General features: G+C 53.4%; 9 protein-coding genes across 9 annotated transcripts; 6 read left to right on the top strand and 3 right to left on the bottom strand.

The window, feature by feature from the left end:
- Window positions 1–792: 792 nt before the first annotated feature.
- On the bottom strand, window positions 793–1,209 carry BBK36DRAFT_1106615 (hypothetical protein; the record flags this gene model as incomplete). The annotated part of the gene is made up of 1 exon (XM_024889214.1): window positions 793–1,209. A coding segment is annotated over one exon (417 nt), but the record flags the coding sequence as incomplete, so codon positions are not given.
- Window positions 1,210–2,618: 1,409 nt separating this feature from the next.
- On the top strand, window positions 2,619–4,134 carry BBK36DRAFT_1125590 (glycosyltransferase family 4 protein; the record flags this gene model as incomplete). Its single annotated transcript, XM_024891299.1, has 3 exons — window positions 2,619–2,817; window positions 2,880–3,488; window positions 3,536–4,134. 3 exons carry the CDS (start codon window positions 2,619–2,621, stop codon window positions 4,132–4,134), a joined length of 1,407 nt encoding a protein of 468 aa, XP_024747028.1.
- Window positions 4,135–4,966: 832 nt separating this feature from the next.
- On the top strand, window positions 4,967–6,167 carry BBK36DRAFT_67459 (HET-domain-containing protein; the record flags this gene model as incomplete). Its single annotated transcript, XM_024898484.1, has 2 exons — window positions 4,967–5,722; window positions 6,123–6,167. The coding sequence occupies 2 exons, from the start codon at window positions 4,967–4,969 to the stop codon at window positions 6,165–6,167; spliced, it is 801 nt and encodes a 266-aa protein (XP_024747027.1).
- An 866-nt stretch (window positions 6,168–7,033) lies between these two features.
- Window positions 7,034–7,255, top strand: BBK36DRAFT_1125149 (hypothetical protein; the record flags this gene model as incomplete). The annotated part of the gene is made up of 1 exon (XM_024891247.1): window positions 7,034–7,255. A coding segment is annotated over one exon (222 nt), but the record flags the coding sequence as incomplete, so codon positions are not given.
- Window positions 7,256–7,438: 183 nt separating this feature from the next.
- BBK36DRAFT_1094761 (WD40 repeat-like protein) lies at window positions 7,439–8,344 on the top strand (the record flags this gene model as incomplete). The annotated part of the gene is made up of 1 exon (XM_024889069.1): window positions 7,439–8,344. A coding segment is annotated over one exon (906 nt), but the record flags the coding sequence as incomplete, so codon positions are not given.
- A 4,391-nt stretch (window positions 8,345–12,735) lies between these two features.
- Window positions 12,736–15,167, bottom strand: BBK36DRAFT_1171188 (homoaconitase precursor; the record flags this gene model as incomplete). The annotated part of the gene is made up of 9 exons (XM_024895542.1): window positions 12,736–12,998; window positions 13,062–13,269; window positions 13,367–13,704; window positions 13,764–13,827; window positions 13,883–14,219; window positions 14,280–14,778; window positions 14,835–14,906; window positions 14,964–15,055; window positions 15,118–15,167. 9 exons carry the CDS (start codon window positions 15,165–15,167, stop codon window positions 12,736–12,738), a joined length of 1,923 nt encoding a protein of 640 aa, XP_024747024.1.
- Window positions 15,168–17,001: 1,834 nt separating this feature from the next.
- On the top strand, window positions 17,002–19,604 carry BBK36DRAFT_1125400 (gaba permease; the record flags this gene model as incomplete). The annotated part of the gene is made up of 16 exons (XM_024891279.1): window positions 17,002–17,042; window positions 17,108–17,141; window positions 17,241–17,310; window positions 17,433–17,505; window positions 17,570–17,598; window positions 17,723–17,787; window positions 17,853–17,924; window positions 17,991–18,219; window positions 18,279–18,307; window positions 18,361–18,393; window positions 18,440–18,464; window positions 18,517–18,718; window positions 18,793–18,870; window positions 18,933–19,061; window positions 19,117–19,352; window positions 19,426–19,604. 16 exons carry the CDS (start codon window positions 17,002–17,004, stop codon window positions 19,602–19,604), a joined length of 1,524 nt encoding a protein of 507 aa, XP_024747023.1.
- Window positions 19,605–20,776: 1,172 nt separating this feature from the next.
- Window positions 20,777–21,481, top strand: BBK36DRAFT_1143417 (hypothetical protein; the record flags this gene model as incomplete). Its single annotated transcript, XM_024893591.1, has 1 exon — window positions 20,777–21,481. The coding sequence occupies one exon, from the start codon at window positions 20,777–20,779 to the stop codon at window positions 21,479–21,481; it is 705 nt and encodes a 234-aa protein (XP_024747022.1).
- Window positions 21,482–25,437: 3,956 nt separating this feature from the next.
- On the bottom strand, window positions 25,438–26,421 carry BBK36DRAFT_1180100 (histone-fold-containing protein). Its single transcript, XM_024896199.1, has 3 exons — window positions 26,300–26,421; window positions 25,685–25,816; window positions 25,438–25,634 (listed from the first exon to the last, which is right to left on the bottom strand). The coding sequence occupies exons 1-3, from the start codon at window positions 26,405–26,407 to the stop codon at window positions 25,446–25,448; spliced, it is 429 nt and encodes a 142-aa protein (XP_024747021.1). The 5' UTR covers window positions 26,408–26,421; the 3' UTR covers window positions 25,438–25,445.
- Between the last annotated feature and the right edge of the window lie 1,175 nt (window positions 26,422–27,596).

The raw sequence follows: 27,596 nt of genomic DNA, 5'->3' as shown, positions 1-27,596 counted from the left end.
TGGATTTGGCTCATGGCTTGATGTTTGTGTAGAACATTTCAGTTTTGATGGATAGACTGGGAGCCAAATAGGGTGGGACATTGTCAGTGAAAATATACACTGAGATTGAATTTAAGTATTCCAGGCAGCATAATCAATTATATCAACTTGAGTTGGTATATCTCAGTCATTCCCAAGGACAGACCACGATTAGGCAGTTCATGCCCCTTGTTGGGACAGCGACATAGATATTCGTCTGATGTGTTCCAGCAGTAGCCGTCTGGGATGCCCCCTTAACCTTCGGACGGACCTTACGCAAGTCATCAGTCTAAGGATGAGCATGGCTCCTGTCGTCTTCTCGGCACTTGAGACTATCTACCTAGATTGAGTGAAGCAATTCAAGAGATCGTCTCCTTTCTAAGTGCCAGTACTGAATCTTCGTCCTTGCTACATCCCTTTGAGGCGGCTGGATCATGCGTGGCTCAACTGTCGAAGGGAGTTACACTTCTCTTACGATCTTGAAGAAGGGTCACGACACTGGGCTATAATAGCAGAGCAAGACAGATAACCGGAGAAGGGAACGGAAAGGGGCTTATGGTTAATCATGGGCAACCAGAGAATAAGGGGGAATAAAGGAGAAAAAGTGATATCACAAATGGAGGCCGATTAAAGCGCAGTAATAGTAGACAAACATAGTAATCATACTCTCAATATGAATATTCATTGCTTTAGTTCACATTATTGGCAAGTGAAGACTCTCAAGCTATACAGTACTCTTCGGACGTCTGGTTATAATGTCCCAACAACCTTGACCGATTCACGAATCTCGCACGTCACATCGGAAATGCCGTGATTCTCCAGAATCGTTTTGCACTGCATAGCAATCGGATGGCCGTCCTCCCGTGAAAGCGTGCCCGACACAACGGATATCATAAGAGTATCCTGATATTTGCCGTTCAGCTCGATTCCCAAGAGGTCAATCGCCGTCACGCTGGTTGTCTTGACCGCGTCCAGAATTTGGCCTCTCAAAGGCGACGTGCCCTTCCAAAAACGCTTCAACAGCGGGTTCCTGAGTGGCCCAAGCCACTTTATATCCAAAGGATCAGAGCTGTCGTCATCGCTGGATTCAGACATTCGAGGTCCTTGCCAGACTTGGGTGCTGGAACGAGCAACAAGCCGAGGGTGTGAGGCCAGCCCATGATAGTAGAGCTTTGCCTCGTCTTTGCTGGGGGCCTGCATTGCGTTGTTGAGTCTTTTGCTTGCTGAGGCTTGTGGCACTTGCTAGGAACTGTTGGTGGTATCTGACTTGGGTGCAGGGCCGAGTGAGCTTTTGTTTCGTCGAAGTGGGAGGGAGAGTGGTACGCAGATTCGCAGGGGCCATCCTGTCTTTTATATAGCAGTTATGGGCAGGACAGCGTGGCCTGATAGAGCGTCTACGCTTGGCCGTTCATAGGTAGTTGGAGGAGAGAATTGAGGGTTCCATGCTGAGTGATAAGGTTGGTGTTGGACTACGGTCAAGCCGGACGGGACAAGCAAATCAGAAGAGGAAGCTTCTCAGGGGGGGGTTTGTGCCAACTTGAGAAGGTTAGCATCAAGCAGCCCAAGTATTCGCCCAACAACTCGACTTTAGTTGAGTAGCTCAAGGTTCAATGGCTTAGCCAAAGAACAAGAAAAAGGGGGAAAGTATCCGGCTCGCCTAGAACTCAGTTCCAGCTTTAGTTTAGCCTTTGATCTCGACTTCAGGCCAGATTTCGTTTCAAGACGAGAAACTGGCAGGAGGGAGCAGGCAAGGCAGGCTGAAAGTAGCCGGCCGCCGAGAAAGTAGTAGACTGAAGTTGATAGAGAAGCCAGACGAATGAGAAAGCTGCCGAGCAAACAAAAGCAAACGTTGGAAGCGAGAGAATGGCTGAAAAGCATATCTTATAAGGCAGTGATCCGGATATGGGACACCATAGTTTGGCCAAGAATCTCCAGCTGCTGAGAAACTCAATAGAGGTCGATTCCAACCAAAAGAAAGAACAAGGTCCAATAGCTTGTCAATTGCCTTAGTCGTGTACCCTTTTCTGCAGACGTTTTGGGCGGTGGTGTTCCTCTAAATCCTTCGTCTTTTAGGTCCATGACGACGTCTCTGCGCAATACAAGGTTGAGATCGTAGAGTAAGACAAGTCAAAAGCACTTTCTGGTCAAAAGAGGGTGAGGTAAGGTGCAGTAGACGTTGAGAATACTAAGGTAAGGTAGTTTCGAGGAGGCAGATGGGAAGACGGGAGTCTCTGTCTCATTGATTGTAGAAGTAAGATACCTAATAGCACCTTATAGAGAAGTCGATGTCTCTAGCTACCAGCTCTAAGCATCGCTACCTCTATCGAGTGGAATTTCTTGACGACTTCGCCGATATGGCTGGATATGAAATGTCCTCTGTTTCCATTGACTGTAATCTCAGTGAAGCTTGACAAGCAACAAGGTACGTACCATCTGGTGGTCAACCCAGCATCACACTAATCCAGCCTTGGAATAGCCCGATTCACCCCACAATGTGCCTCCATTCTACAATACAACAACAAACAGCTTGAAGCTCCGCCAAAGCTCCGACCTGTCCAGCGTCCCTGCAGCTGCATCTCCAGCTTCACCAGCACTTCGAAATGTCGTCGCAGGTGGACGCCCGACCGCCTTCCGGCTCGCCTCAAGGCACCATCGTCTTCTTCCATCCGGACCTGGGCATCGGCGGCGCTGAGCGGCTGGTCGTCGATGCGGCGGCTGGACTGCAGGAGCGCGGGCACCACGTTGTCATCTTCACCAACCACTGCGACCCGAGCCATTGCTTCGATGAGTGCCGCGATGGTGAGCCCTGAGGAGGAAATAGTGAAGCATACGCCACTAACATACTCATTACCATCGTCTAGGCACCCTCGATGTCCGTGTTCGCGGCGCGTCGCTCGTCCCCATGTCCGTCTTCAACCGCCTCACCATCCTCTGCGCCATCTTGCGCCACTTCCACCTCCTCGTCCAGATCACACTCTCCGGCGAACTGCAGCGTCTAGAACCCAGCGCATTCGTCGTCGATCAGCTATCCGCGGGCCTGCCCCTCCTGCGCTTCCTCTCACCCGATGCGCCGATTCTCTTCTATTGCCACTTTCCGGACCTCTTGCTTGCGCAGGGTCGTCAGTCGGTGATCAAACGACTCTACCGGGTGCCCTTCGATTGGATCGAGGAGTGGTCTATGGGCTTTGCGCAGGCTGTGGCCGTGAACTCGGAGTTTACAAAAGGCGTCGTTGCCAGGACGTGGCCGCGACTGCAGGAGAAGGTGGACACCAAGGTGGTGTATCCATGTGTTGATACGACGTTGAAACAAGACGAATCAGCCAGCGAAGATGTTGCCTTGGGTGATGGTGACTACAAAATTATCCTCAGCATAAACCGATTCGAGAGGAAAAAGGACATCGGACTGGCTGTCAAGGCCTTTGCGGCCATTCCCGAGGCAACACGCAAAGGAGTCCGTCTCGTCCTAGCAGGTTCGTGATGTCTGCCATCTCTACTTTACTGTCGCTAAATAGAACAGGCGGCTATGACCATCGGGTTGCCGAAAATGTCGAATACCACGCCGAACTCGAGCAGCTGGCTTCTTCCCTCTCGCTTAGCCACCACACCGTCACATCATTCGACGCCTCCTCTCCATCTTCCATCCCGAGCGATGCCTCCGTCCTCTTTCTCCTCTCCATACCCAACTCCGTCAAGGCATCGCTCCTTCGTACAGCACGCCTTCTAGTCTACACGCCCTCCAACGAGCACTTTGGCATTGTTCCTCTCGAGGCCATGCTGGCTCGCGTGCCCGTTCTCGCCGCCAATACGGGTGGCCCCGTCGAGACGATACAAGATTCCAAGACCGGCTGGCTGCGGAACCCTGACGATGTCAATGCCTGGTCCAATGTCATGAGCGATGTACTGAGCATGCCCGACGCTGACCTTCGCCGGATGGGTGCTGAGGGTGAGGAACGTGTGCGATCCCTGTTTGGTCGCGACAACATGGCCTTGCGCTTGGAGAGATCGATAGACGAGATTCGTTCCAAGAAGCACGCTCGTCCATCACTGTTTATCCCTATCGGGATACTTGTCTCCCTGGTATTGGCTGCACTCGCAGTCTATATGCAATCCTCATGAGCGTTTCCATCTTTGTCTTGATCGCATTTTCTCGCATTTTCCCTTTCTGCTTCATGTATACCAATTTGAGGACAATTTTCGGCTTTCAAATGAGGAAGCAAATGATAGAACACCTATAAGCACGTGGACACGCATAGAGATAGACATCTTCACGAGAAGATCTGCACTTTTTGATACGTTTGTCTTTCCGCTTACTTTGAAGATGTTTTTCGTCACTGGAGAGTCCCTTTTCAGCGACGGCGGGCGGGCGGTGAACCATGTCAGAACGTTGATGCAAAGTATCGTACCTTATCTTCATTCGCCTGTCCTCTCTCCTCCTTTCACTCAACCCCACACTCTTCACCTTCTGTCATATGCACTTCCTTTCCACTCTACACAGCTCGATGCATCGCACGGCAAATCAGAATCAGAGTTGCGCATCTTTCAGTTCCGTCTCAGCCGCATGCGCGCTTCTCCTCAACAATACCGACGCTTCCTGCCCAATCAACGGCTCTCCTCCATGTCCACCATCCTGCAAGAGTGCATATTCTGTCTCTTCTTGGACAAGCACCAACGGTGACGCCCCGAAAATAACTGTCCTTCCACTATGCCGCCTGGCCGTGAGAATGCCGTGGCCATTTACGGCTAAGCGGCCTGGCGATGACAAGCAGCCCAATCTGTGTGGCATCTTCTCCTCACACGGACGCAGCCCAACCGACCACGCAGTCTTAAAGGGCCAGTCCCAAAGGGCCTTTGCTCGCTACTTGATCTCCTTGCTTCATGAAGCCCTGGCCCGTATGTACTCTGGCAGTCCTCGACATTGGCAGCAGCTATTGGCGTCCAAGGATTCACTATGCGTCTTATCAACACCAGCACATTGAAGCTGGAGGAATTCTCCGAAGAGGACGCTCCTCCTTATGCGATTTTATCCCACACCTGGGGGAATGACTCTGAAGAACTCACATTCCGTCAAGTTGTCAATGGGGAAACCGACAAAGGAAACCTTGGCTCAATCAAGCTGAGGGGATGCTGTCGACAGGCCCAGAAAGAAGACCTCGGATATGCTTGGATCGACACCTGCTGTATTGACAAGACCAACCTCGTCGAGCTCAGCGAGGCCATCAACTCCATGTATCGATGGTACAATCGTGCTTCCGTCTGCTACGCATATTTGTCCGACGTTCCGGATAACGACGATCCCCCGAGGCCCGGATCCAAGTTCCGGTCCAGTCGATGGTTCCAGCGAGGTTGGACTCTGCAAGAGCTTCTAGCCCCGAAGCATCTGCGGTTCTACAATGCGGAATGGCGGTCGATTGGCACCAAGGGCACCATATGCACTGTTATCAAGAACATCACTCGCGTGCCGCAGCAATACCTACTCGGTATCGCCAGTTTACATAGCGCGAGTGTTGCACAACGCATGTCATGGGCCGCGCAGAGGCGCACAAAGCGAGCCGAAGACATCGCATACTGCTTGCTAGGCATCTTCAATGTGACGATGCCAATGATTTATGGAGAAGGAGGCGAACAGGCTTTCTTCCGCCTTCAGGAACAGATCATGAAGACCACGAGGGACGATTCCATCTTAGCATGGGGCCTGAGCGATGGGGTCAGCAAGCCTTCCATGAACGATAGCGCTCAAGTCATGGGGGGTGAAATATTGGCAGTCGGCCCGTCCTCGTTTGCAAACTCTGCACAGATTGTCGCCCGGAATTACACGTCCAGTCCGCTGCACTCGCTCGATGTCTTTGGTGGGAGCGTCCGCGTCCACATGCCACTACTTACCACCTCTGGCGGCGAGACGTATGGGTTACTCAGCTGCGGGCCTGGATCCAACAAAGAGCAAGTAGTCGGCATTCCCCTTGTTAGGGTCGATTCGGGAGCTTCCAACGAGTATATTAGGCCAATGGGACGCCCTTCAGTACTGCAGCCGATAACCGCAGCCGGCTCCCCGCCTGAGCTTATTCACATCAAGAGAGACCGCCAAAGAGATGCATCCGCTACGAAAGACCAGCGGTACTGGATATACGATGATGATTTGTTTGCCCAGCTGAATCTGACGTTGGTTGCCGTGGAGCCTCCTTCGTGCTGGGACAAACAAATGAATCTGATTTCTGCGATACGCTCCGACGATGTCGTCCCAGACGCAATATTGCTACGATTCTCCCATAGCGAAGGAAATTTCGTCATGATGCTGGAGACAACGCCGGCGTCAAAGGGTGATCCGCAGTTCCATCTGGTGACCTGCAGCAGAGACACGCCATTGCCGCAGCTGGCAGAGAGTCATAGAGTCATCTCGTCCAAGGCCTCGGGAAGAACCAGTGCCAGCAACGGGACTCTCCATCTGCGGATTACACTGGATCCTGATGAAGAGGGACTGATATCCATCAGCCCTCACCCAATGGACACGCCGCCGGATGTCACTGTCGACGTGTCTGAAGAAGTGGAAAAGTGGAATCTGGTTGCGGAATTCACGCAACTGCTGAAGGAGAGGAGACAGGAGAAAGAAAGGGAGGTAGAGCTGCACGCCAGGTCCAAGCTCCACGAAGATCGCCTACATCTGGCCAAGAAAGAGCGAAAGGCGGTGGAGGATCAGATAAAGCAGCTCGAGGACAGAAGAAGTCAGCTGGTTGAAGAGGAGAACGAGAGTGCCAGTGAGGTCCATGCTCTTGAGAAGCAGCTGGCAGCAAGCTTAGAGATACAGGAGGAGACTTCCGTTGAAGCGTCCCGGGCATTCAAACGGCTGGCAGATCTACGGCTCTTTGAAGACCTCGAGATGGGCAGCACACTATTTCAAGAAGCGGAGACGCTCGGAGATGCTGAGGTGCTGAAACTGTTTAGTGACGAGGGTCTTGAGGCGGTGTTGATGAGCAAGTATGGAGCATCGTTGATTGCGGCGTCCAGCAGAGGAGACGTCGACATGGCTGCGCAGCTACTCGCCATTGGCGAAGCCGACATTGACCGCAAGGACAGCATATATGGTCGGACGGCGCTTGGTTGGGCGAGTGCGAACGGCCACGAAGCTGTCGTGCAGCTGCTCCTCGAGACGGACAAGGTGGACGTCAACACGACAGACAACAATGGCTGGTCGCCTCTGCGCTGTGCCTCAGAGAGAAACTATGAGGGCATCATTCGACTTCTAATTGATTGGGGTGCCAGGATTGGCTGCCAAATGACAATCCAGTGCCAGACTGACATCGTCTCGTCAGTGGCATCCTCTCACGGCTCAACGGCTGCAGCCTCAGGGTCGCCGGAAGATCATACCAGGATCTGGGATAGCTCAACAGGCAAATGCCAGGAAACTGTCGAGAACCGCAACATGGGTGTCTATTCAGTGGCTTTCTCGTTTGACTCAAAGATGATAGCTTCTGGGTCAATGTGGGATACTGTCAAGATTTGGGATAGCACAACCGGCAAGCGGATACGGACTCTGAGCAGTAACAGAGTCGGTCAGATTCTTTCGGTGGCGTTCTCAAATGACTCAAAGCGTCTGATATCTGGGACACGTTATTATTTCAACGACACCTGGGATCTGAGGACGGGAAAGTGCTTGAATTCATTCGGAAGTTCAGGGGGCCAGCTGTGTGTTGCCATCTCGCCCGACTCAAGGCTTGTGGCATCGGGTTTGACTAATAATACCATCAAGATCTGGACGACGACCGATACGGGAAACAAATGCCTTCGGACGCTGCAGGGCCATGATCGAAGTGTCCAATCAGTGGCCTTCTCGCATGACTGCAGATTCATAGCATCTGGATCATACGATGCTACCATTAAGATTTGGGAGGTTGAGACGGGCGACTGCTTACAAACGTTGGAAGGGCACAGTCAGGGCGTTAGCTCGGTGGTCTTCTCGCACGACTCCAAGATGTTAGCTTCTGGGGGGGCCGACAAGACTGTCAATATTTGGGGTGTCTTGACAGGCAGTTTCCAAACGCTCCAAGGCCATCGTGACGGTGTGACCTCGGTGGCCTTTTCGGACGACGCAAGGATGCTAGCTTCCGGGTCCAGCGACAGCACCATCCGGCTATGGGACGTCACAAATGGCAATTGCCTACAGGTGCTTGAGGGTCATTGTGACGGGGTCCTTTCAGTGGCCTTTTCGCATGACTCAACTCGGTTAGCATCTGGTTCGAGCGATGGTACTCTCAAGATATGGGACATCTCCATCTTGCTTACCATGCTGTCGCCCAGCGGTGTCAACTCGCCAACCGCTCCTTTGCGAAGCTTTGATCGTCGCCCAAGCCTTTCAGAGAGCCTCCACAGCGCGGACGGGACTATTGAGTTTGAGTGGCGACGGCGCCCTAGCCGTTCAGAGAGTCTTCACAGCGCGGACTCTTCTCGTCGCCCTAGCCTTTCAGAGAGCCTTCACAGCGCGGATGGTTTTTCATCCGTTGAGCGGCGACGGCGCCTCAACCAGGACCCCAGGTCTTATGAATTGACGGACTTGGAAAGGGAGGGCCTGGAAATGGGCCAGGAAATTGCCAACATGCTAAAAGCACGAGACAAGAAATCGACAGACGACTTCACCAAGGAGGACCAGGAAATTGCCGGCATCCCAAAAGCACAACACAAGGAATTGGAAGACGACTGGAACAACATGTCGATTGCCGAGGTCCGCAGAAAAATAGCACGAGACAATAAATCGGACGAACCCCCTGCACGGAAGAAAAAAGGAAAGAGTTATAAAAGGCCGGCACGAACCCTAGATTGAAAATAGTCGGTCCGAGATACTTCTGAAAGATGGACCGCACAAAGGTGCTCCGTATCGGGTCTGCAATCGACTAACAGGAGAGACTACGTCAGGCCTGGATTGACGTATCCAAAGCGGAATAACCGACGGTTCAGGACGTGGAATCGAAGACTAAAAGGTAAAGGGAGAGTTGAGGAGCAGCAGCAGTCCCAGGGATCAGAAAGGAGATGCTCTGAAGGCTCTCTCAGTGGCACCTTATCGAACAGCAGTGCCATACATCAGTTCACCAGTTGCCATCATGACGTGGCATACCTAGGTATGAATAGAGAGCCCGTTGAAGTTATTGCGTTCATCAGTCCATAAAGTCATCATGTTACATATACGTGTATATCCAGCATCGTCCCTCTCTTTAATTTCCCTTGCTCCCCTTTTCCTCATAAAACTCCTGCACCCACTGCTTCACATTGGCCACCTCGCTATCGAACACCTCCCTCACGCCCTCACTGGCATTCCTGTTCCTCACGAGCATATCTCCGCAATGCGCAGCCCCCGGCACAACCCACACAGGATGCTGCTTCGTCGACTGGAGCGGTCCGCCCGGTCGATCCACGGCCATGACCGTCGCGGGCCGCCAGGGGTCGTACTCGCCGGCGGTCCACGCCAGGCGGTGCGTGTTGACGTTGTACCATCCGCCGGTGGCCTTGTTGACGCGGTACGTGGTGGCGCCCTGCGCGATGCCGTACGTATACTTGCCCTCGCGGGGGAAGAAGAGGCCGCACTGGCGCTCAAAGTAGGGCTGCGTGACGAGGCGGGAGACGAGGTTGCCCAGGCCGCGGACCTGCCACCACTTGAAGCTGTGATGGGAGTCAGCACGAGAACGCTCTTTCCAACGGGGGTAGTGATGGGGTGGGAGTTGGAACTTACGGCTCGTTGCAGAGGAACCACATCCATTGGCGGTTGGCAGTGTTGGCGGGGGTGAGGTCGGTGTAGAGGGGGCTTGTGGCGTTGTAGGTGTCGAAGCAGTCAGTGTTGTTGATGCCGGTCCAGTATCCGTACGAAGCGCAGGCTGTCGATGGTTAGGGACATTCCAAGGGGGATCCAAGTGATGAGATACTCACATCCAGGCAGACTGAGGGTGGTGAACCACTTGGCGTATCCAGCCAGCGCCTTTGTCAGACCAACGCCGTTCGGCCCCGGAAGGGGAGCAGTGCTACCCGGCCATTGGCTCTATCAAGCAGTCAGTTCAACTGTCCTCTTGCAGGAGGCATTCAGGGGGGCCGCCACTCACCTCGACGTAATCGCACATCCGATCCGTCGCGCTGTACCCATCCGAGAACAACACGCTCTGCCAGGTATACAGCCCACTGACCAACGCCGCCGCAAAGTCATCATCATGCTCCAAATCGCCCAGGTTGAACGACGCCTTCAACTCATCCTTGGCCTTCTGATCGTGCCCCAGCAGGATCCCATCGACGTACTGGATGATCTTTGCGTAGTCCGTCGTGCAGTTCTGCGGCATCGCGAGCTTCACCTGCTCAAAGTACCTCCACAGGGGACCGATGGCCTCGACGACGGGGCTGGAGCACTGGTACGCCCAAAAGGTGCCCGGGGCGAGGTCCTGGACCCAGGCGGCGAGGGCGCCGCTGTAGGAGCAGCCGACGAGGACCCAGGGGGCCTTGTCGGGGGTGCTGGTGCGGTTCTGGTCGAACGGCAGGACGACGTTCTGGGCGAAGTAGACGAGGTCCTGGACGGCCTGCTCGAGGGTGAGGTAGCGCATGTTCTCCGTCGTGAGGCTGTCAAAGGGCGAGCTCTGGCCCCAGTAGCGGTGCTCGATGATGAGGGCGCCGGCGCCGAGCTCCTGGGCCATGACGCCGGGCAGGGTCAGGTTGGTGGTGTAGCGCTCGTACCCGTCCAGCGCGCTCTCGTTGGGGCCCATGAGGATGATGGGCGAGCCGGGCCCGGCGTAGAACTCGTCGTTCCAGACGTAGCGCTGCGAAAAGGTGCCCAGCTCCGGGTGGTCGTGGTCGATGAGCTGCTGGAAGGTGCCGTAGGTGGGCGTGCTGTTGGCTGCGGCTGTCGAGGCGAGCCAGATTTTGCCGTGGACGTCGACGTCGGGCTTGGGGGGCCGGAGGTCCTGGAAGATGAGGGCGGAGGCGGATCCGGCGAGCAGCAGGAGCTCTGCTGCCGCCGCGGCGAGGGACCACATTGTTGACGAGGATCGTTGGGCTGAGGATGGTTGAGATGAGGAGCCACCACAATCCCACTGACACTTGAGGTTTTCTGTGTCGGGCGCCTTGATCAAAACCTCTTCTCCATCTCAGGGGCAGAGACGGAGGCCGAAGCCTGGTTTATATACTCCCGCTCACACCCCCCTCCCCATCACAACTCTCCGATCCCGACCTGGCCTTGTGAAAAAGAACTATTGCATCCTCAGGGTCACATCGTACAAAAAGGCGCCCATCTAGCCTACTCTCGTCGCCAGAACAAAAAGTACCACGGCATGGCAACGAATCCCTGGACCAGCGCCTTGCCGAGTTCTACATAAACGGATAGTGTCCGGGGCTGTGGGGGCCGGGGGGGAGCTTACCCACCGAGAAGGAGAACAATGCCGAGATGGCATCTCGCCGTCCCGATCCCTGCCCCTTGTTTGGGGGCGCGCGGCCGCTCGTGTTTGCAGGTGGTGTTTTCTTTGGACCTGGTGTGTGGCTGCAGAGCGGTAAGCCTTGTTGGTGAGTAGACAACTTTGTGGTGAGGTAGGATTTGGTGAGAAGGGGGGGGGGGATTGTGTTTGTCGCAGCCTTGGAAGTGCAAAGGGCTTCTACTAACTCCCATGGGCAAGGCTGACTTGCATCGCTATAAGAAAGAGGTAGCAACGAAAGCCTTCTCAGCCGAACATGTGGTTCCTATACGAACAAAACCCAGGACAGTTGGGGGGGCACCTGTTTGTCCCCCTCCCCCATTGTTCCAACAGAGTTGAGTTGACGGTTCTTTTTTTTTTTTTTTTTTTTCCTCTCGACTTTTGACAAGATTGTCAGCTGCCGGTCTCCGTTCAACTCAATTCAAAAGATCCCCGTTCCCGCATATAACATACATGCCGTTTTTGCGACCTTCCCGATGGGGCATGATTTGCAGAGCCGGCCCCCTGCCGGCCGGAGGCTTTTTGTTTTCTTGGAAGAAACGGATCTTTGTAGTAGCACATACAAGTACTCGTATGTAAGGAAATCAAAGGGAAAGCCAAGTGAGCACTGCTGTTTTGTTGGCAGCTGATGAGCGGCGGATTTGGCCGGCTGAAGGAGTGTAAGGACTCTTTGATGTTAAAAGCTGAGGAGTTCTTTTTTTCTTTCCGGGAAGAACACATGGGTTTTTTGGTGTTCGCGATATACTTGTACAACTGGTCAAGTGAGTTGGGGCTGTTGTTCATGCGCTGCTATTCTGCGAGTTGCCATCTTTACTTGCATCTCCAATCATATTTCCTGCTTGCTGCCATGGTTTGTTAGTAGTAGCTCGAGAGAAGTCGCTCTTTTTTTTCCCCGTTTATTTCGTCTGTGGAGGTTGCGGCGATGGGGGCTTTAGAGATCACAGGGCCTTTTTGTGTGTTCCGGCTGGCTGCATGCATTGCGCATGGCCATGTAATATGTATCTCGGCGTCAGCCATGAGCAAACAAAAGGCTTCCTATTGTCCCTTATGCGCGCAGCCGCCCTTGTTAGCTGGGCAGAGGCAGAATTTGTTTTACATGCACGTTCTTCGGACACCCTTTTTTTGCAAGGAGTTCAGCTTTGTTTACATAGTGTGTCTTTTGTATGCTGTTGTATGAAAGTTGCTCTAGCCCAGCCCAGTCCAGTCCCCCCTTTTTCGCTGCGCATGGAAGAAGCACATGCTGGTGCCTTGACTTCTATAAATGTGCATCCAAAGCTTCCCAACTTCCCACTCATGCCTGCAGGGTAGACTGCACCCACTTCACAATACCTCCCTTGGCGATGATTTCCTGGACATTGGGAGGCATCGTGCCCACCTTTTGCACCCAGGACGTGCCATCCTGCTCCGTAATGGTGACCTGAGACCGGCGGACATCCCATAGCAGCTTCCAGCCCGTTCGACGAGTCAGAGGCTTCTCTGCGTCATCCTTGTACGCTTCACGAAGCCGCTCGACCAGTTTGGGAATCTCAAGCCCAAGGAGAGCATTGTTGATACCTGTATCGTTCACGTAAGCTGGTGCCTCAAGTAAAGGCAGCAATACCTGCCAAGGGGACTTACTGTTGCGGAGAAAGATGGAGCTGAAGCTGCCGGCAACGACGAGAGGAATCTTGTTGGCCAGGATAGAAGTAGCAGCCTGTTCCCTGGAGGAACCAGAGCCGAAGGTATACCCGGCTACCAGTATATCGTTTGGTCGAATAACATTGCGGAAGTTGGTATCGTAGTTCTCCATGCACACCTCGGCCATCTGCTCTGCCGTCATGCCATCCTGGTATGTATATTTTCCGGGATAGATACCATCAGTATTGATGCCGTCGTTGTCGCCTGTTGCGGTTAGCAGAACAACTCATATTGCGAGCACCGACCAGCTGCTTACAGAAAACAATCTCGCCCTCGATTCTCTCGGGGAAGCCTGGTACAACATCCGTCAAGACCTCGTCTTCAGCAGCTATTGGGCTTGCTGTTGCCTCGGCGCCTCCTTCAGCGGCGCTGATCATGCTCTCCATCTCGCCAATGAGCTTTTCAAAAGCATCTCCGGTATATCGAGCCTTGTCAGCTACATAATCACCGGTGCCCTCGCCGATAATGACCTTCTCAACGCCATCAGGCTTCAAGTACCAGTTAGGGGAAGCGATATGGCCTTTGATAGCACTGGCGGCAACCACCTCGGGGCTGGCGAGATAACACAATGCCTTGGGGCTGCCTAAACCAACGGGTCAGTGCCAGCTTCTAACAAACAAGTAAAAGCTCGGGGGAATTTACCCATGCGGCCTTTGTAGTTTCTGTTGCTTGCCGATATGCCCACCTCGCCTTCTTCCAGCAAGCCCTGAGCGAACGATTAGCAGATTCATGTGTAAACAGAGGGGTTTTCGGATACCCACACGACCCAAGCCAATGCAAGTAGCACAGCCGGCGGGTAGAAGCTCGGCCCCAGACTGGACAAGAACCTGCCAGTCACCGGCTTCCTCCGACATTCGTTGTTCAGCCAGAGACGCCGGTGCAAGATAGAGCTTGACCCCGGGGTGGATCTTGGCAGGTTTGCCATCGGTACCAGCCTCGCGGAAGACGCGAGCAGCAGCTGCAAAGTCCGTGCTCCTGCCGTTGGTGCAACTCAAGAGATAGGCTTTGTCAATAGCGATGTTCTCAGTCTCGAGCTTTGCCACAGGGGTTGCGACATTGACCGAGTTGGGGCCGGCGACCATGGGTGAAAGAGTAGATCTGCTTCGTTGTTAGAATGAATGAAACGGAGTGAGCGACACAAGTGCGTCTCTTGCGTACAGATTCAGATAGAATTCCTTGGCATACACAGCACCAGGATCAGCTACGGGAGAGTTCTCCAGGAGCTCATCAATCCGCTCATGATTGATACGAGACTGGGTAGGACTATCCGTAACTGCTGCGGCTGATGCCCTGGCACGGTACCAAGAAACAAGCGTGTCGTCGACGGGGAAGAGTCCTGATAGCGCCCCCCATTCGCAAGCCATGTTTGCGATAGTCAATCTTTCCGAAACAGGGATGCTTGCAAGCGTCTGCTCAGACCCCGTGAACTCAACGCACATGTTCAGCACATCGGACTTGAGAAAGGCACAGAGCGCAATGATGACATCTTTGCCTGTGACGCCGGGCGGCAAGACGCCTGTAAGGGTGACTTTTGCAATCGGCGGGACTTGCCAGAAGATGGTCGAGGTCGCGAGAATACTCGCTGCATCGGAGCGAACAATGGCGGTGCCGAGACAGCCGATGCCTCCGTATATGGTCGAATGGCTGTCACTGGCAACTATCCCGCGTGTGAGTGGCCGATGAGGAGATCCTCCGAGAATGCAGGCAACATACCTGTAAGTGTTCCTGGCCACGCATAACCTTGCTCAATCATGATTTGATGGCCAATGCCAGTCTTGGCAGGATCTGTCCCAAGTCAGCTGGATGCTTGGGAAAGTTGAATCCTTCGGAAAGCGAGCATACAGAAATCTATGCCATGCTTGTTGGCAAACTCCTCGATCAGACGATATTTGCGCAGATTCTGCTCAGAGTCGTTCTGCACATCGTGATCAAGTCTGGGATCGTTAGACAGAGAGCATGTATACCGAGGTCAGAGGGCGAGAAAGGGGTGGCTCACGTCATGACGACCTGGCGATTATCGCTGACCGAGTTGGCGCCCATTTCCATGAACTTGGTAATTACAGGGAACGAGTTGTCGTGGGTCATGCTCTTGTGAGGTCTGGCAACATGAACAACCTGATGTCAGCTCGGTTGTCCAATGGGCAAACCAGGGCTAGATAGACTAACCGCAGGATCACATAGTCCCCAGATCTGACTCTCCTGCCTTGGCCGAGGCCAACTGCGTGACGTTGTACGATCTTCTCGGTAAGTGTCTGCGGGTTCGTTCGAGCGGCGGAGTCTACGAAGGATGGGAGGTCAATGGTGTTGGAGATGGTGTTGGATTGTGTCTGCCGGGCCTGTAGCCGTCGAGCACTGGTCGAGACATGGCTACGAAACGGGGTCAAGAGTTGCGAGCGAGGAATCGAGGCCCGGGCATGTCGCGTCGCAAGGACGGAGGCATTGAGCCAGATCGCCCTCCGCTAATGAGACACTGTTAGAACATGTTGTTGCAGGTGTTCAATATGAGATTGAGGATTGGTGGTAGGTAGAGCAACATACAAACACAGCCATGGCAGTTATGATTCCAACTCGTCCTTTTGCATGGTCAAGTGAAGTCAGAACACAGACGATTACTCTAGATGTTGCATCTCCGATGATTTAGCACCTCGAATTTTATTGCGGGGCGCGGAATTGTCATAGTCCCGCGCCGACCAATCATGGCATTGCTAATACACGGCTTAGGTCATCCAGCTGTTCCTGAGCTGCCGATGCCGGCTGGGGATGCGGATAACCTCTTCAACGTCGTCATCGGGAACGAACTTGTGACGAGGCCCTGCTGTTGCTGCCTCCATCTCTGCGAAACGTCCTCGGTGCTGGACAACGGTCCTTCGATTGAAAGTTGCGAGATTGACCTTTGTGGTGTTGAGGGCGGAAACAACAGACAAAATCAAGCAAGCCGTCAAGTCATTATGTGCCATCAGCTGACACGGTATTGGATAGGTAGGTAGAACCGCAAACCTCGGCACCAAACCGCGCCCTTTGCCTTGAACAAAGACAAAAAGCCCACCTCAACTAACCAGCAACCGGCAATCAACCAAATCCCCCCAAATCGGCGCTCTCCGTTGCCTCATTTTACATAAGCCTACCTTATCGAACTTCCCCGCATAACGATGAGCGGTGGGGAGGCTAGAGACCTCCGGCGGCTTCTCCATAATGGCTTACAGGGGTCTTGAGATAGCTCTTCATGCTCTCCAGCAGTAGCCGACAAGTTCGCTGCTCTGCGGAGTAGTGCTTCATACGATGCCTATCAGATGATACGGAACATGAACCGATGCCCTGTATCTATCAATTAGCCCCGACATGCACAGTATCCGTATGCGCCCTCTCAACTCTTGTTGCCTCGCCCGCTACCAGCAACTCGACTTACACGCCGAGGTCGGTTCGGTCCTCCCAACCACCCATGTTCACGCTGATCTGGGTATCATCTCACAACGCGCGATATCGTATCTGGTCCCTTGACTCGCACAATCAATCAGAAATGCGACCCCATTTTCACCATCTAGAGAAACCCCCTCAGTTGGGAAGACGGCCCCGGTTCGAGGTTGGCCGAACGCCGGTGAACCATGGACGGCTATTATTACCTAGTATCTCTTAGTTATTTGATGTATCGTCTGTTTCCCCCCATGTAATAAACAATCTGCTCCCTTATTTCAGCTTTATTCGCTGTTTTCTCTTTCCCCTCTCTGTTTCTGATTTACCCTCCCATTGCAGACGTTGCGTCGTATTGTCATCTACAAAGAACAACCCCGTATGAGATCGACGCCCGCCTTGATAGAAGAGAATCACCATGAGCGAGGAGTATAGCAAGCATGAGAATAGCGATGACGCCCAGCTGGCGGCCATGGGTCATCAGCCGGAGCTGAACCGCAACTTTTCCACCCTGTAAGCCGATCCAGACAATTGCCCTGACATCAGCAGATCAAAGTCCGGTCAACTCACACAAACAGATCGATGCTGGGACTGGCCTTCGCCGTACTCAATGTAAGTCCTACCATCACATCATCCAAGGAACAAGCATCGAATCCAACCGACCAACCAACCAACAAAGACCTCTATGAACCCAGGACTAACACCTCCCAGTCTTGGACCGCCCTCTCCGCAAGTCTGTCCCTCAGCCTGACCTCGGGAGGTAGCACCGGAGTTGTCTGGGGTCAGTAACCACCAACTCGACACACCCTTTCCACACCCTCATGCAGGGGCAATTGCACATGTGGCTGCTGTACTTACTTGAATTGGGCTAATGCATATGTGTGTGTGTGTTGTGGTGTACAGGCCTAGTCACGGCAGGTGTATGCAACCTCTGCATTGCTGCGTCTCTAGCCGAATTCTTGTCGGCGTATCCAACGTGAGTCTTTTGAAGGGTCCAAGACGAGAGACTTGAATGGCTTGTCCTGATGATGGTCACCAAGTGCTGGTGGACAATACCACTGGGTTGCAGGTGAAGCTCCCTCCTCCTCATACTATCTACATGCAAGTAAATACTGACTTATATGTCAACAGCGAGTATGGACTTCCTCTCCATTCGATCGATGTCACCCACCGTCTCTGACAGCACCTCGCAGTCTCCTGGCCTAAATGGGTTCCCGTACTCTCATGGGTAACGGGATGGGTCAACGTCGCCGGCTGGGTACGCATCACACAAGCACTCACTTCATCCCATCCACCACATCCCGTGTCTGATAATCTTCACAGGTCGCCCTCGTCGCCACAAACGCTCTGCTATCCAGCCAGCTCATCCTCGGCATCATCTCCGCCACCCACCCCGTAAGCTCTTCCCCCCCTCCTCACTCAACTTGTGTAACAAGGTCCATCCTCTCACACTTCGGCTAGGACTACGAGCCGCAGCGCTGGCACCAGTTCCTCATCTACATCGGCTTCACCATCGTCTCCTTCATCATCAACGCATTCCTCAACTCCTTCTTGCCTCTGCTTTACCGCGGCGCCTTTGTGTGGTCCATTGGTGGCTTTGTGCTCGTTTCGATCACGGTGCTTGCGTGTGCTTCGCCAGACTATAACACGGCCTCCTTTGTCTTTCGGGAGTTTATCAACCAGACGGGATGTGAGGCTTCATCTCTATCCACCATCATGTCCATAATCTGTTCTAACTCGCTTGGATAGGGCCCGATGGAATTGTCTGGCTGCTTGGTGTGCGTATCTGGTATCCAAAAACAAGGGGTTGAGAGAGACTGACAACATCCAGCTCCTCCAAGGAGGCCTCGGTGTGACCGCCTTTGTAAGTCATCCTCACACCTCCCATCACCATTACTGAACGTTCCCAGGACTCCGTCGCCCACATGATCGAAGGTATTGACTAAACTCCCTCATCGATACGACACGCACTTGCTCACCATGACAGAAATCCCCAACGCCGCCCTTGAGGGCCCCAAAATCATGGTCATATGCGTCGCCATCGGCACCTTCACCGGCGCCATCTTCCTCATCGTCCTGCTCTTCGTGGCCGGCAACATTGGCGATGTCATCAGCTCCGCCGCGGGTCCTCTGCTGCAGATTCTGATCCACGCTACGAGCAACACCGCCGGCGCCATCTGCCTCCTCATGTCCGTTTGCCCTACAAGATGCTTCGTTGTTGTTGTTGCGGTGGAAAAAGATATACTGACTGTGGTATGAACAGGCTTCCGCTTGTGTGTCTCATCTTTGCAACCTTTAGCGTCATGACAACGAGCAGCCGCATGATCTTTGCCTTTGCCCGGTTTGTTTTATGCCATTCGGCCTCTGAAGCATAGCATAGATACGGGCTAACCCCTTGCCCAGCGACGGCGGTCTCCCCGCCTCCAGAGTCTTTGCCCGCGTCCATCCGAAGCTCGGCCTCCCCCTGAACGCCCTCATCCTCACCTCCGTCGTCGTCATCATCTTCGGCCTCATCTTCCTCGGCTCATCAAGGTAGATTTCTCCACGCACAATGATCTCTGGCCCGTTTCCATGAACTTACAAAAAGCACTCACAGCGCCTTCAACGCCATCATTTCTGCCTCCGTCGTCACCCTCGACCTCTCCTACGGCCTCCCCATCGCGGTCAACTGCCTCCAGGGCCGCCGGAAGCTGCCCGAGCGGAAATGGGTCCTGCCTAGCTGGTTCGGCTGGACGGCGGACATAGTCTCCTTGTCCTACATTGGCCTTACCACGGTTCTTTTCGTGTTTCCGCCTGTTTTGCCTGTTACTGGCAGCAACATGAGTGCGTCTCACACAAATTGATTTTGTTGATTCATTCTTTTGTTTGTTTGTTTGCTAACTCTCTTGTCTATCAGACTACTGCATCGTCGCGTTCGCCATCATCATCGCCGTCTCTCTCTTCCAATGGGTCATTGACGGCCGAAAGAACTTTACCGGTCCGCGGGTCAACCTCGTCAGTGGACAGGTCATTGGGGAGAACGCCACGGAGGTGACCAGCGTGGAAGAGGTTGCCGCTGGGAATAAGGAGGCGTGATTGTTTAGGGCTGTGTGAGGGCTTGAGCAGGATGGTGACATTCTTCTTCCTGGCCAATGATAAAATGGGAACCCAGAGCACCAACAGAGATCAGGATGAATTAAGAAAGTTCAGAATTTCCATTGGCTCTTTAGTCGTCCAAATCAATTCCTCCGCTACCTACGTATAAATAGATCAACTTGGCGTGGTTGTTAAGGGCTGTGGGAGGGCTCGAACAAAGTGGTAACATTTCTTCATAGCCAATGGGAAAATTGGAACGAGAGCAAATTATCAGGACGAATCAATAGAGTTTACGATGTATTGCCTCTGTCGCCTTTTTGTTCTGTCCAAATGGACTCATCCACGCTCCGCTACCTAAATATGAATCGCTTCACTCGGCGTGATTGTTCAAGGCTGTAAGCAAGCTCGAACAAAATAGGAGCATTCTTCCTAACCAGTGATAACATGGGAACCAGAGGTAAAAGATCAAGACGAATCAATAGAGTTCACAGTACAGTCGAATTTCTATTGGCTCTTTACTCTGCCCAAATCAACTCGTCTACGCCTCCTCTACCCAAGTATGAATAGCTCAACCTCGCTTAACCCTTTCCTGGATTCTCACAACATACAAGCCTTGTTTCTCTCGTTGCTCTCAGCCTTTGATAAGGAACGCCTTGTTTACGAGGAGGGGATTCAGCAGCAAGTAGTTAGACTCATCTACGCCATCAAATTGTAACCGAGTTGGCGCCTACCCCTATTCCGCCTGGCCTTGACAGCATCAAACTCTATTCTCACGATGAGCCTCAAACTTAAATCCAACTTGTAGCAGCAGCATGAGATCAGTACACCCTAGCCTGTGGTATAAAGGGGATGAACATCTCCCATGGATCTCTTGACAGTCTTTCACTCCTGCAATCAGTTACAGCTGTAGACACGCAAATCTCAAGATACTCTGCACAACTACAGCCCATCAACAACTGGTTACAACCAAAGCCTGCTTTTTCTTCTCTGAGCTTTTCTCCCACAAAGCTCGTCCACTGTCGACTCTCCCTCTTTAGAGCTCTCGATAGGATCCTTCTCTCTGCTCCTTCGAGCAAGGCCATTGCCTTCGACATCACCCTCGTCGTCGTTGTTCTGACCCGGACCATCTCGATACATCATCATCGTCGAGACAGCACCAGACAACATTCACAATGCCAACCATCGCAGCTACCAACCTGACCCTGGCCTCAGCGGCCCCCGCTGCTCCTGCAGCTCCCCCGGCTGCTCCTCCAGCTCCCCCATTTCCGCCAGCTCCCCCAGCCCCCAGGAAGTGGAAATGGCAATGCCACAGATGCGGCCGCTTCTGGCCTCTGTCCTCCGGCCGCCGCTGCCTCAGCACCAGGTGCGGCCATGAAAGGTGCACCCGGCTCGAGGCCAAGCTGAAGGTCAGGAGCTGCGGCACCCAATTCGACACCGCCGGATGGCGAGCCCACGCTCGGTGGCGCGAGCAAGTCGACGAGCAGAGGGCCGCCCGCGGCGAGAATGTCTTCCCCGGCCCGCCCCAGGGCGATCCGAACGCGGAGGACCTGGCCGAAATCATCGCCAGCTCGCCGCGCTGGGCTGCCAAGATGATAGGCGGCACCTACAGCTGCGACCACGACTGCGCGCGTGTGGGCGACTGCCACTCCAAGGCAGACGAGGTCAGGATTTTCCTGGCACGCGTCCAAGGGAACAACTTCGTCACCGATCGCCGCTTGACCAAGCTCTTTGCCAGTTACGCTCGCAAGCCGCTTCCCGAGAACCCGCCGAGGATTCGGAAGTCGTTTTCCCTGATGGAGAAGCAAATCATAGGCTACCACGAGCACAAGCCGTCGCGCCTCAACCCGGCCTGGAAGCCTGCAGATTACCACCTCTAGTCGGGTCTTGGGGGAAGCTCCACGCGATGAGCTTAAAAGGGGGCTGGGCTTCGTGATATGGGTAATGGTTGGGGACACGAGGATCAAGATTGGCTTTGGCTTTACGCCACTTTGTGTTTCTTGTTTTATGCTTAAGTTAATGTCTAATGGACTGCCCTAGTGTAATGCCTAATACACGTAAGCTAGAAAAGGAGTCGAACTCCAGTATTGTTACCAGTTTAATAAAGTTTTGTTCTTTGTGCCTGCGTTTGACTCTACCCTTGACATTACCTGTCCACAATTCGTCTCCATCTCTGACTTGATTATTCCTGCTTCTTCATACTCGCCATCTCCGCCGACCTTCAACATACTACAATCAAAACAATGATGACGAGGCAGAGGACAAGCTATGGTTCACCTTTTCCAACAAGGCTGCGCTCAAACCGTGTCAACCACTCCGAAGCCAGAAGACAACTCGAACTCCGTCCCAAGCACTGGGGAGCTTGAGATTATCTCCATTTCACCCTGAGACACCCGCTATGATCCTACAATTGATGGAGTTTGGGCATAACCATCCCTCATACTCGCCATTTCAGACCTGCCTCGCGTCCATTAGACTCGGCCCATTCCGACCCCAGGAGCAGGAGCCTCATATGCCAACTCAAGAAAATAGGCAGCCCGCCTACAGTTTCTGCCTCCGATATGATCCCGATTCGCCAGCCAGCTCAAACCCCCGACTAGAATTCAAAGTTTGGCGCTTTATGGCCCAAGATTCCAAAGCTGTCAGTTGACTTGAATTACTCGGCATCAGTTATAGTCCCTGTTGGCAAGGCATCTTTTGAAACTTTCAACCGGAAATTGAAGAACGATACCTCCATCAGGTTAAGAAAGGTAATGCTTCCGTTAGGGACGCGGTCCTCGCCACTACATATCTCTTTCTGACGACCTCCAGCATCAAGTCGATTGTTTTCCTACATCGCCCCTGATTCCTCCGACGCAAGTTATGTATTTCTTGATCCGTCGACCAGTCGATGTGAAAATAGCCATGGGTGACATTCGCTGCGTCCTCACCACCTTCCCCAGTCGAAAGTGGCTCATTCACCACCGTCGGGATGGTCGACGCCCTTGTCGACACCGCCACCTTCATCGGACAAGCATTTTTTCTGATGCTCTGCGCATATCTCTACGTCGCGCAGTGGCCCTTGGAGGCGTTGGCAACCGATGTCTCGAATCATGTTGACTACCGTCGCAATACGAGACGTTTTCCAGCCGAATCGGAATACACATCCATTGTTGGGGGGCCTCCTCGACTGGTTCTCCCAGCGTTTTCATCGCCTCAGTTCGAACGATCAGGTGTAGCCACACAAGTCATGTACTTTCCCTTCCTCTGGCAGCCAGGGGCATCGGCATCGGTAGACGAAAGGAGACTGGGCAACTATATACCGCTTCGGTGGCATTGCGGGTGTGCGGGAAAAGAGAATGGAACGGACAATGGATCCATAATGACTTGCGGGAGAGAACGATTCGGATTGCAGAGTACGCTTACCTATACCGCCGTTCGATCCCAAACTGATTTCACCTGTATAGGCCTTTTCCGAAGACGTACTGAAGGAACATGAAGACATCCCACTCATACGGACAGCCTGTCAGGATGGCCATCATGGCCGGAATTGAAGTTTGGAGTTACATCAGCCCAAGGAAACTCTGGTTGCCCACCGCAAGACAGCAGAGCATCCCGCACTATTCGACAAGGTCTTTGATAACCAGGGCGTACTCTCATGGCGTCAACAGACCCCTGACGACTCCCTCTGAATATCCAACAATTGGCTTGCTGCCGCATTCTATATCCCCACTATGAAGAAGCGGAAATGGTATCGGCGTTTATACGCTACCTGATGATGAACAGCGGGCAAGATTTAGTGAGAATCATAGCAGACTCGATGCCAAAGCTGCTCAAATAGTCGAGGGAGCGCTACACGTCGTACTACCTGATGAGGGCAAGGCCACGATTTACAAGGGCTATGGTTGGTGTCTTGAACGAGATTCGAATGACTCTACTCAGTCAGGCTATCATATACCACTTCATAACAGGGGACGCACAAGCACGTCTGTGGTATCATCATGTCACAAAGCATCTCATCAAGTCTCGCGGGTCTCATTATCGGGATGCAAGATCCAGGCATTTGATGAGGTAGCATGAGGAAACGATTTGTGGTGGATAGGTTTGGTTTTTGGAATCCTATTCGTTGATACAGAGCTCTCTTTCTAGTGACCGAGACAGGGGGATTGGCTGTTTCACTGTCACTCACGTCGAAGGCATCCCCGGACGGACTCGGTGATTGCCCGTGGGACTTGGGTGCAACGCCCAGCCAGTTAGAGCTGAGTGCCACCATCTTTCCCCTGCTCGCCATTGCCGTGAGCTCTGCATGAGACCTCTGGAGGGAGCATTTCGTGCCCCAGGTACATCTCCAGGAGGACCTTGAGGCTGCCTTCGGAGTGGAAAGACTCATCAGCAATAGCACCAGCGTACCTCGTCTGCCTGGTTAATGCTGTTATTGGTCCTGGGTCTCGGGTTGCTTTCACTCCTGACCTTGATTTGTCACTAGCAGCCAGTACATAATGGTAGCCATACAAGCATAGACGCTGTATGAATAGCAACGACAGGGCATGATTTGCCTTTGACGCTGTGTGCACACCTTCATGTCAAACTTGGACAGCACTTCGATCTCGATTGTCTCGACATCTAGTGGCCCAGGTAGAATCTACGGGATATTACTTGGGTACACACACCGGTGGAGGATGGTGAAGACACTTTACATCGTCGAGAGGGAAGAGGTACGACTGTAGATATGGTGGTCTACAGATTTCGGCTCCCTGAAATGTGTCGAGGGTGTTGCCATCTGTCGAGGTTGATCATTAGTTTGAATGAGCGGTTCGTTTGAAGTCTGTCTTTCCGTTGCTGTAGTCTAACTATTAGTGTTCTGACCAAGCTACTCGATCATTCTCCTCTTCCATCCATTTGGTCCAGGGTAGGATATCATGTCGTCGATGAACCTTGTTGCTGGGACATTTCAAGTCCAAGTCAAGTTGTATATATTCATAAGGCCAGCATTTGGAACTTGGGTTCACATGGAATTACAAGATATACATGTCCGTGTTTAGAGCTCTACGGGTAATTGGTGACAGTCAAGAATGGTGGTGCTCTAGGAATGAAAAAAGCGTACGAAACTACTTGGCAGTGCATGAATCACATATAAGGTATGCTAACTCCCGATCTGCCCAAAGAGACATCCATCGCTAGGCCATCGTCGTTCGGTAGCAGCCTCGTCCCAAGATGCCATTTCCTCAAAATCCGTTCTCTTCGAAAATCCTCGTATGTGGGAGCCTTGCTTCACCGACCTCTGCTGTTGTCTTGCTGTTTTGGTCGACACTGGGCAGCGCCACTATATCCACAAAGAGCCTCACGAACCGGTAGCGACAATCGATGCACACGATAAGAAAACGCGTCATGTCCTTTTTTTCTCCTTTTTTGTTTTAGATAACCCCAAGATAATCTTTGCCAAACGTCAGCCGCCCATTGAGCTGTTTTCGTCACCAATAACTGCATAACCGTCCATCTCCAAACATCGTCGAGCACCGTCAATCAAAGAAACCAAACAAATCAACTGTTGTACATGGCTCGCGCGGCAGGCAACAAGATCGACTAGAGGCAGAAGGACGACGGTGTAGTCCATCTGTCAGCCTCTTGTCCTTCGCGGCCGTGTGTCCAGAGCCTGCACAGCTGTCCAAACCGCGCCCGGTCCCATGCCCATTGACAGGTTTGGAAGTCTCTGCAGGAAAAATCAGATAATAAAAACTTCCGTATCCGCATTCCCCAGCTCATCCCCAACAAGGACCCCGGGATCCGAACAAAAGGTATTCAAAGGCATTAAAAAGAGCGAGAGCGATTCGTGCGCGGGAGAGGAGAGAGGTAAATCGAAGGCGTTTACGCCTCCAGAGCCTTGGCCTTCTTCTTCTGCTCGACCTTGAGGAGGAGGGCGCGGTTGATGTGAGGCAGCACACCACCGAAGGCGATGGTAGCGCGGATCAGCGTATCGAGCTCTTCGTCACCACGGATGGCCAGCTGGAGGTGGCGAGGGGTAATGCGCTTGACCTTGAGGTCCTTGGCTGCGTTCTGCGTGGCCGTTAGCATTGGCTGAGAGGGGCTGACAAGGGACAACTTACGCCTGCCAGTTCCAGCACCTCGGCAGTCAGATACTCGAGGACAGCTGTGACGTAGACGGCAGCTTTGGCGCCGACTCGCATCTTGTTCTGGGTGTTTTGCTTGAGGAAACGCTTGACACGACCGCAGGGAAACTATATGCGCCGGAAGAAGACGGTGGTTAGTGACACTTTATGTTTTAGTTGAGACAACTCAGCAGCTTGAAAAAGAGACCCCGTCGGATGATGTGACTCTCGGAAGTTGAGTGAGAAAAGTTCTCTCCCCTCCCTGCGCCCAGCAACGCGACTAGGCAACCAAGCTCGCAAACCGTCGAGTTCCGCACGGTGACACAATTGCGCGGCCTGGATCTTGCGAGATCCATCAGCAGCACGCCTCTGCATTGCCATGCCAGGTCGTAGAAGCGGCGACGAGCGACTGACGAACGCGTCCGGCTGAAAACTCGTCCGACAATGCCATCGCGGGGAGGTTGGAAGCTAAAGCGGGACTCGCAGGATGTGCAGGCGGGCGTGCATGCGCGCAAATCGGTTTGGGCATCAAGCAAGGCGAGAGAATCCAGGCCGGGACGGCGAAAAGCACAAACAACAAGCTGCCGGGGCTGTCGAGCACCGTAGACTCACCTGAAGACCAGCTCTGGCCGAGTGGCTCTGCTGCTTCTTGTTTCCCTCGGCGCTCGTCTTACCGCCGGAGCTCTTTCCTCCAGAAGACTTGCCCTTGCCTCCAGCCATTGCGTCGTTGCTGTGGTAGTGATGCGGGACGGTGATGTGAGATGCGGGTGCGGATGCGTCGAAATGGATTGCGAGAGGCGACGAGCGGGAGCGGAGGCTGATGCGCGTGCGGAGGTGGTGATGATGCAGTCGGGAGGTGGGATGTTTGGTCGAGGGCGCGGGCGTGGTGGCAGAAATTTATTAATGCTGGCAGCAAATCGACGCAAGCGGGCAGTCCAGTCGTTGTCATGTTTTTTTTTCCGCCTTGGTCTTGGTGCTGGTCTTGGGCGTGGGCGAGGCCCGCTGCAAGGAACAGCCAGCCTTCTGCGGTGCTGCTGGCCTCACCTCACCTCACTGTAATGCGGCGGAATGAGCTCCAGCACAACCCCCAGCCTCCCCGAAAATCCAGTGGCTAGGGGGACCCGAGTGCTGCCTGTTTGCCTGCGCGTCCGGTCGAGCCACCTCAGTGTCCGGTCGGGTCGAGTGTCTCGGCGTGGTGCTGCTCTTAGTGTGAGGGATGCTTGGTATGCCCGAGGCAAAAAGAGCCGCAGTATATCCGAAGGCTGGCCGCCACTGGCGCATCGCAGGCGAGCTGGAGATGGTGGCAGGCAGAGCAAGTGCTGGCCGTCAGGCGAGGACCAACGCAGCCAAAACCCTGGAGAGGATGCTGAACGATGACGGCTGAGGTGGCCTCGAGGAGACGGACTCAGTGAATCATCGTGGAGGCATCGCCAGAGCAGAGGAGCCACTGCCGATGGCGACAGATGGCGTGAGGATATACTGACCAAGCTGCCGGGCTGCCAGCAGAGCAGCGGTGCCAATGCCTTGGGCTACCCCATGGCGGTGGGAAAGGTAGAAAATGAGAAGAATAGGGTCATGACAAGACGCTCAACTGTCCCATCTGGGCTCATGCGAGTTGCCAGCGTGAGCGACCATCGTGAGCCTTGGTGAGTTTGGAGTTCATCGTCTGCATGATTAAAGCGTTTCTAACTCGGCGACTAGAGTTGACATTGTCCCGCTGTGGCTGCGGGCTGTGGCGCGTGCATGGCTAAGGCCCGGCTATTTGCCGACTGCGAGAGCTCAAGCCACCAGACTTGACTTAGGTCAGCAGCTGCAACGAATGCCGCAGGCAGTGCTTTATGTATATACCTAGTACTTCTGTCTTCTTCAGCAGAAAGATCGACTCCTGCAGCAGATACATTCGTGAGAC

The sequence above is a fragment of the Trichoderma citrinoviride genome, assembly GCF_003025115.1.
Source record: "Trichoderma citrinoviride strain TUCIM 6016 unplaced genomic scaffold BBK36scaffold_12, whole genome shotgun sequence".
NCBI classification, from domain to species: Eukaryota; Fungi; Ascomycota; class Sordariomycetes; order Hypocreales; family Hypocreaceae; genus Trichoderma; species Trichoderma citrinoviride.
This window is presented reverse-complemented; position numbering and strand designations above follow the sequence as displayed.